General features: G+C 47.7%; 1 protein-coding gene across 1 annotated transcript; it reads right to left on the bottom strand.

Annotated features, from left to right (window-relative positions):
- Nucleotides 1-4,395: 4,395 nt before the first annotated feature.
- Nucleotides 4,396-5,413, bottom strand: LOC123186077 (lateral signaling target protein 2 homolog). The gene is made up of 2 exons (XM_044597871.1): nucleotides 5,193-5,413; nucleotides 4,396-5,109 (listed from the first exon to the last, which is right to left on the bottom strand). The coding sequence occupies exons 1-2, from the start codon at nucleotides 5,324-5,326 to the stop codon at nucleotides 4,839-4,841; spliced, it is 405 nt and encodes a 134-aa protein (XP_044453806.1). The 5' UTR covers nucleotides 5,327-5,413; the 3' UTR covers nucleotides 4,396-4,838.
- Nucleotides 5,414-8,034: the final 2,621 nt, after the last annotated feature.

The raw sequence follows: 8,034 nt of genomic DNA, 5'->3' as shown, positions 1-8,034 counted from the left end.
AATAATAATCATAAATTTATCTAATAAAATATGAGCTACATCTGACAAAAAATTATATAACTGAGAACGGCATTCCTATGCTTTAAATTGTGACTTCAAATGTCTTATAAGAGTTTTCAGCGGAGTATATTTTTTCTCTATTAACTCCAATGTATTTTTTAAAAGATGCGATAGGAAAATTACGCTGCGTGACATGCATCATATTCCCGTGTTTTCTTCCTACGCTCGCCATTTTTATTTACTCCGCATATTAGGTTTGTCTAAATTCAAACTTTATATACTTTCAACAAGTTTGTGGAAAAATATATTAACATATATACCTTCAAATATATATATCATTGAACCTAAAAATATATATCATTGGATTAATCATTAGATATATTTTCGCATCATATAAATATGTTACTTTCAACTTGGTCAAATTTGATAAAGTTTGACTTCAGTCAAAGCTAATACGTGAAGTTAATAAAAACAAAGGGAATAATTTTTTGATCGAACGATTCGGTAATGAAGTTGTTTACACGGAAGTTGGTTGCGTACGCTCGAGATCTAGCTCGAGCCTTCTTCCCAGACTTAGCATCAATGCATGGCGTGCACGTACGTGCATTTCATCGGCGATCAAAATTACGCGGTCATCATACCGGAGTACTCCAGCTATAGCTAGCTAGCTAGCTTGTGTTGGCGCGCGCACTCGAGCCGTCAGTGGTCAGCGTGAATGCATGCATGCAAGAATGATTTGCTCCGCCCACCACGGCAAAGATAGTTTTGATTGATCAATGCCATGGCAAATTCAGGTGGAGGTGAGTGCGGATTGATTAAAGGAAATGGCAGGGGGTTTTGTGCAAAAGTGCGTGCGCTGACCGGTCCAGCCAATTGGCGAGCTGTGATTGGCCTGGGACTAAATCATCGCATGAGGTGCAAGTTGAGGTATGGTGGAGTCAAGTTTTGCAAGTTTAGAACTGAATCATCACATTCTATGCAAGTTAAGGTATCTGGGGTGCTATTACCTCAAGAAAAAAAGAGTTTCTCAACCACCAGCAAATAGATCTATGTCTGAATATCCGTCCCCTTTGCCGCAATTCTTGTAGAAGGACTTGGGCAGAAGGCACCACAGACCACCTGATTTACATCTTGAATACATTTCTTCAAACTGTGCGCGGGTTTTGGCTTTGCCTCTCGCTTGGCAGGAACTCATATGACTGAGATTTGTTGCGAAATACCCGAAGAACAGCAACTCTGAATATATATGCTTCAGGAGGTTTGCACTATTGCTGCACAAAAGGAAAAGGTTTCAGGGCTGCGGAAAAAAATAAGAAAAAACTGAACAAAGCAAGTTTTTTTAAAAAAAAAAAATAGGACCTGAACAAGGGAAGCGGCAACTCCAAAAGAGGCTAGAGCATTTTCGGTTGGATTGGCGCAAGGGCTGTGAAAGACATGAAAAGATGAACCACTGTATTGTCAGCCCATAGCGCGTTAGGTCCTTTCAGAGCATTTCCTCATCACAGGCCACCTTTCCTGTTCTTCAATAGGAATATATATAATACCCAACTGCTAATCAATAGCGATGAATGTTTTGACAATCAAGCACTACGGAGATCTTTAAACAAGTGTGATAGTACGTAAGCTAACTCCACCGCGAGCAATTTAATTTCTTGCCGCGGTGCTCCATACCAGAAGTATAGTCTACATGCCAGCATGTGGATAGGAAGACCCTGACGGGCAACGCTTGGATAAGCAACAAGAAACACTTCAATGGAAATTAGCGTGGTTCTGTCACAAGAATTTCTCTATCTTTAGATGAATATCTGGGAGGTTCACCTCAACTCTAATGCTTGACGATCTTCGGCTACCATGCCTAGTTTAGGGATTATTTGGAGCAACTGGCCGCCATGAATTTGTGTGGCTCATCTTCAGGACAGAGATCACCGATCGTAAGCAATGCACACTCATATAATTAGTGTAAGCTCGACAAATACGTGCCATTTCGCACTGTGCTGTACTGAACCAAAACGGGTGCCTAATGGCTGGTGGTTGGTCGGTCAGGCAAGGGAACGAATGGGGGCAGCTGATGAACAGTTCGTGGACGGACAATAAGACAACTGCTTTTGTGTCAACGACTCCAGTGCACTGCCAAGCACTCGAGTTACGTGATCGCACCTCCTTGTGGATCATAATTGTGGACTACCTAAGCATCGTACACATGTTTAGTCTAGTCTGGGTGGGATTACAGTATTCATGAGTCAATCAATATGCCGACTGCTCGGCCGGGATGTCGATCTCCTTCATTGTCGGTACGGCTATAGTCTGCCATACAATCGGCTACCTTGTAAGCTCTTCTTAACTGTATGATTCATCATAGTTGAAGCTCTCTTTATTTCGCATCAACAATAATTAACTTGGAGTTTGGACCTATTTAAGCATATACTCCCTCTGTTCCTGTTCACCTGTCGTATTCTGAATTTCGTAGGATTTTTTTGCATACTCCACTACAAGTTTCCATGCCACGATAACACGCCAACTGCAAAATGCAAAACGAGTTTCAGTACTGAATGGACAAGGTGCAGTGGCCAGCGGCTGCCAAAATGGGCCAGGCCTAATGCCGTAATATCAGCCAGCCCATAAAACGGCAAGGCCCTCCCGGTCCCGGAGCTTTCGTCGCCACGGGTTAGCTTTCGGTTCTCCAAGAAACAACAGTGCAGCCCCCACCTGCTGCTGATCACGATCACGAGCGTAGCTGTTTTTGACAATCCGCACCATGGTTTAGGTTACCGACCACTACGGGGAACAATAAACAAGTGTGGTGGTACTGCACCACGTAAGCAGACTCCACAGCGATCGCTCTGACGCGATCCATGCACTGACGTCTCGGTTAATTTAACCACCCCCGTCCGCATTGTGACCGCATGCCTCCCCAACGACCAGCAGGATGGTCACCTCCCATTAACAATCGCAGTACGTACGCAGTACTAGTAAACTAAACCGCCATGATGCGTCCCCGCACAAAAATCAGAACCACCGTAATGATGCGAAGACCGTACCATTTAGAAATGCAAGATCGCGTCTCCCAACGAAAGTGGACAAATTATTGGCGATGGGCGGGGCATTAGTTAACGGGGGTAGGTTTTGGTGGCATCCTGCCAGCCATCCCGGTCACCTTTGTACGCAGCACCACTAGTTAATCGATCTCCCCGGTGGTACCACCGAGAAGAGCTAGTAGGCGTTAAGAAATTGCGATCATAGGCAGCACGGCACGGACCTGGCTATAGTAGCCACCTAGTGTGGCATCCATAGCAGCCGAGGTCCACTCCGGGGAGAGTAGAGTAACGAAAAGTTGACACTCACTAGGTGGTTCCCCGGATTCCGGCCAGCCCGCGGCTCACGCTGGGGGGACACACTCCGCCCGTGCAGGTGGACGGAGGACGGACCCCGTGATGCCACGGTAATCCGCACCGTCGCATTTCTTTATCCCTCGGTGATCTCGTCTAGTACTAGTTTTGTAGGAGCAGCTAGTTTTATCGTAGGATTTGCTTTAGGAATTGCGGTGGAATTCCTACGTTTCCTACGGCAGTAGAGTAGTAGTTCATGTAGATGCTGGCTGGGAAAAGGTGACTGAATTGCTCGCGGGAATATGCACTGCCCGTTCTGCTTGTCGGGCGTAGCGAAGAAGATGCCGGGAAACCAGGCAAGAAATCTTGCACAAGATCTATGGGATCGACTGCGTTCGTTACTCCCTCCGTTCCAAAATATAGCGCGTCCTCGGTTTCCGTGCTTCAACTTTGACCATTAATTTAATCAACAAGACCGACTGCGGCGGGCGAAAAAATTATACCAATGAATTCGTATTCAAAAAATGTTTTTAATTACATAATTTTTGATCCCGCCGCAGTCGGTCTCGTGGGTTAAATTTATGGTCAAAGTTGAACCTCGAAAAGCGTGGGCGCGCTATATTTTAGAACGGAGGGAGTACAATATTAGTGGGGGCATCCGATCCCACGCATCTCGGGTGACTTTTAAAAGAAGCTAGACCGGCATAGTTTATGCCCGTCATTGCACCGCTGTGTGACTCCATTGGCCGCCCAATTTTGATTCGTAGTCGTAGTAGTGTTGTGATACTTGATCACTGAACTAATCTTTCATGTTGATTTGAGATCGCCTTGGTTAGCAAGTGTGCGCACTAAAATATGTCTCACGTCGCCATCCTTGAGGGTGCGATGACACTGTCAAATCCGCGCCGGACCCGGCGCTGCTATAGATACAGTGTTCTGAACCTTCGATGCATAACCACTCTGAACTCTGAATCTGAACCTGATTTCTCTTCAGTTTTTCCTACCTATAGTAGTATCGTGCAGCCACACGTTCTCAGTGTCGTTGCACTTTCATCCAAGGTTCGGGAACTTTGTACAACAAACATGTAGTATTGATCAAAGTAACAACAAGATTTACATCTAGAGCGTTTGGCACGGAATATCAATCCCATTCCACAATAGCAGAACAAACAGCCAAGTTAATCTGGGGCGAGAGAAATGGAGAGGGAGCCCATGCATTGCATTGCATGCAACAATGGCTCACGCTCTCGTGGCTCTAAAGTTCTAACCTCGACCGGGACACACTATTTGTGAAAAAACCTCCATGTCCAGCCGCCCGTGGAACAATGGGACCCTAGATCAGCCGTGTACGTACATACACCACTAATATATGCAACCGGTCCCTAAACCCGTATGGTGGCGCGTGTAGCCGTAGACGTATGAGTACGTGTACGTATATGTCCGTCGTCCTATACTGTACGTACGTGTGCCAAACTGAGGTCGCGGGAGATAGGGTGCGGTCTGATCGGGGCGTCACACGCGCAACGCGGGGCTCCTCGCGGCGAACCCGGCGTCGGCCCACGGGGCGGAGCCCACCATGGCCGCCCGCGGCTGCGGCTCCGGCCCCGGCTGCTGGTGCTGACGGTGATGGTGATGGTGGTGGTGGTGGTGGTGGTGCCGGTGCTGCACCTTCCGCGCCGCCGACACCGCGTGCGCCGCCGCGTGCTTCTTCCGCCGGTGCCTCGCCCTGTCCACCTCGATCTGCTGATGCCTGCACTCCTCGCTGCAGAACGGCGTGTCACCCCTGCACAACACAGTACACACACACGTAGTCACGCACACATACAAGATGGTCGCTTTGCATGCAGCTGGGGTAGAACGACGGACCTGTACATGAAGATGTCGCCGGAGAGGGACTTGCCGCAGAGGGAGCACTCCTCGAGGAAGTGGTGGCCGTGGCCGTCGAGCAAGGGCGATGACGGCGGCTTCATCGTGCTCATGGCGCCGGCCCCCTTCATCATTTGCCTGCGGCGGCGAACAGCCTTAGAATTGGGAGCAATGCCGCCTTGACATGGCGCTAAATGTCAAGGAGGCTCGGCTGGCTTGCCGTCTTCCGGGGGGTGTGCACAAATAGGGCACGGCCCAACTCCATTTTTAGCCCCCAACGAACGACGAGAGGCTGCAAACTCACACCGGAGGAGAGCAGAGCCATGAATAGAAGCGGAAGCAAGAAACCGGAGCTATACATTTTCGTTGTTTTTGGTCTGATGGAAATGGTCCTGAACGATCGATTCTACTAGCCTCTGTCCCTAGTACATTCAGTTAGAATTTAGAAACCAAGAACCACTCTCTGCATCGATTTTTTTTTTTTGCAGCAAAGAAGAGTTTGATTCCTATATTATAGGATTACAATATGGGTTTAGTTAGGACTCAGTCACGAAGTCTCAGTCGACTGAAGTCAGCATTATACGTATAGGCTTGCCCCCGGTCGATTGATTTTCCAGCTTCGTGCATGTGGGCTGTGTGTACAACTCTTTTCTTAAGTGGGCTGCTTTTCTTTTGTTTTGTCCTCCCAAAAGCTTGTCTCGTGCTGGGCTGTCTTCTTTTCCGGTGCCTATTTTTCTGAAGTGTGCTGGGCTGTCTTCTTTTCCGGTGCCTATTTTTCTGAAGTGTGCTGGGCTGTCTAGTCTCCTACTTGATTGCTTACTTTTTTTTGTATTTGGCCTGACAAATATATCAGTGTCTGTGTCAACGCTGCCAGGCGTGGAGTGTGTCTCCATGAAACATAACATAATGCATAAAAAATAGTGTGTTTGTATTACTTGAGCACATAATTTTGACACAAGAAATAGAAAAATAAATTAGAGAACATCTTTTTTTAGGATCATTAGAGAACATCTTTGGTTGAACTAAAAATGAGCTTCCTGGTGCATGTCGTAAAAACTGCTAAAAAGGGGGAAGGCATGTCATAAAAACTGCTAAAAAGGGGGAAGCGGATAGTAGAAAACTAAAGGTCACTCTCTGATCAACAAAATTGTAATTTGAAACAAGGCAAATGTTGCATATGCCTAGTCTGGGACCATCTACTTCTTTCTTAGTGTATATCACTAGTTTTTAGGTGATCTGTGGGAAAATAAAATATATTTTAAATAAAATAATAAATTACACACTGATGACGGACATGCAATTGCGTGTGATCAACGTGTGAGCGATCAGGTGACAATATTTTGAGAAAAAGGGTTGCATAGAAATGACGAGCATGCAATTGCGCGTGGACGATTGACATGCGGGTGACACGTGCATAACTAGTGGCACTATCTTATAAAAATAAAAATATATTAAGTTGTACATGGATGGGCAAGGCCAGAGTACAGGTGACTGTTCGGCCCATGGGTGTGCAAGGCGAGTGGCGTTATTTAAAATAAAAATCCTAGACATCACTAATAAGAAAAGGAAAAAAACACAAAATCCAAAACACAAAAACACAAAAAAAGTAGAAAACGAAAAAGTTAAAAATAAACCCATCATATCGGTCTGCCCAAGCAACCAACCGCCCGCCCCGCACACACCCTAGTTTTGCTCGGGTGGTGTCACTTGCAATTGCATGCAGACTAGAACATATGTGGTTGCGCATGGGAGGACGTGCAACTAGTGTCAGACATGCAACTGGCCCGCCCCCTCTCTCGCCGCCCCCTCCGACAAACCAAAGGTCCAGTTGCAACTATGTTGGAGGACATGCAGTTGCGGTCAGGTGCGGCCCTTGCAATTGCATGCCTAGGGTCGGACATACAACTGGCCCGCCCCCTCTCCCGCCACCCCCTCCGACAAAACAAAGGTTCAATTGCAACCATGTTGGGGGACATGCAGTTGCGGTCAGGTGCGGCGCTTGCAGTTGCGGGGCTGTTATCGTGCTTGCAGCTGGCCCGCCCCACTAGCGGCGCCCCTCCGACAGAATAAAAAAGTCTAATTCCAGTTGGGTTACAAGACATGCAGTTGCGGTCGGGTGCGACACTTGCAGTTGCATTCCTAGTGTTGGACATGCAACTAGCCCGCCCCCTCTCCCGCCTTCCCCACCGACAAAACAAAGGTCTAGCTGCGACCATGTTGGGGGACATGCAAATTTGGTCGGGTGCAGAGCTTGCAGTTGCAAGGGATGTTGTCGGGCTTGCAACTGGTTTGCCCCTTCTACCGGTGCCCCCTCCAACAGAACAAAAAAGTGTAGTTGCGGTCGGGCTAGAAGACATGCAGTTGCGGTCGGGTGCGGCACTTGCAGTTGCATGCCTAGTGTCGGACATGCAACTAGCCCGCCCCCTCCATCAAAACAAAGGTCCAGTTGCAACTGTGTTGGGGGACATGCAGTTGCGGTCGGGTGCGGCGCTTGCAGTTGCGGGGCTGTTGTCGGGCTTCCAACTGGCCCGCCCCTCCGACAGAACAAAAAAGTCCACTTGCGGCCGAGTTACAAGACATGCAGTTGCGGATGGGGCACGACAATCAGAGTTGTGTGCCTAGTTGCATACATGCAACTCCACACTCACCCCCCCCCCACACACACAGACAAAGACAAAACAACACATAGTTGCATTACGAAGCAATACTTACAGTTGCATGGTTAGTATCAGACATGCAATTTTCCCTCCCCGACAAAACAATGCAGAGTTGCAATTGCGTTGAAGACTTTGCAGTTGCAGTTGGGACGAGACACTTGCAATTGCATGGTACACATGCAATT

Source organism: Triticum aestivum, chromosome 2A (genome assembly GCF_018294505.1).
Source record: "Triticum aestivum cultivar Chinese Spring chromosome 2A, IWGSC CS RefSeq v2.1, whole genome shotgun sequence".
NCBI lineage: Eukaryota > Viridiplantae > Streptophyta > Magnoliopsida > Poales > Poaceae > Triticum > Triticum aestivum.
This window is presented reverse-complemented; position numbering and strand designations above follow the sequence as displayed.

What these genes read in the sequence shown, in the direction of transcription:
- LOC123186077 (XM_044597871.1), bottom strand. Translation starts at nt 5,326, where the DNA reads ATGATGAAGGGGGCCGGCGCCATGAGCACGATGAAGCCGCCGTCATCG. An exon ending in GGCGACATCTTCATGTACAG is followed by an intron (nt 5,110 to 5,192) that starts GTCCGTCGTTCT and finishes TGTGTTGTGCAG; the next exon opens with GGGTGACACGCCGTTCTGCA.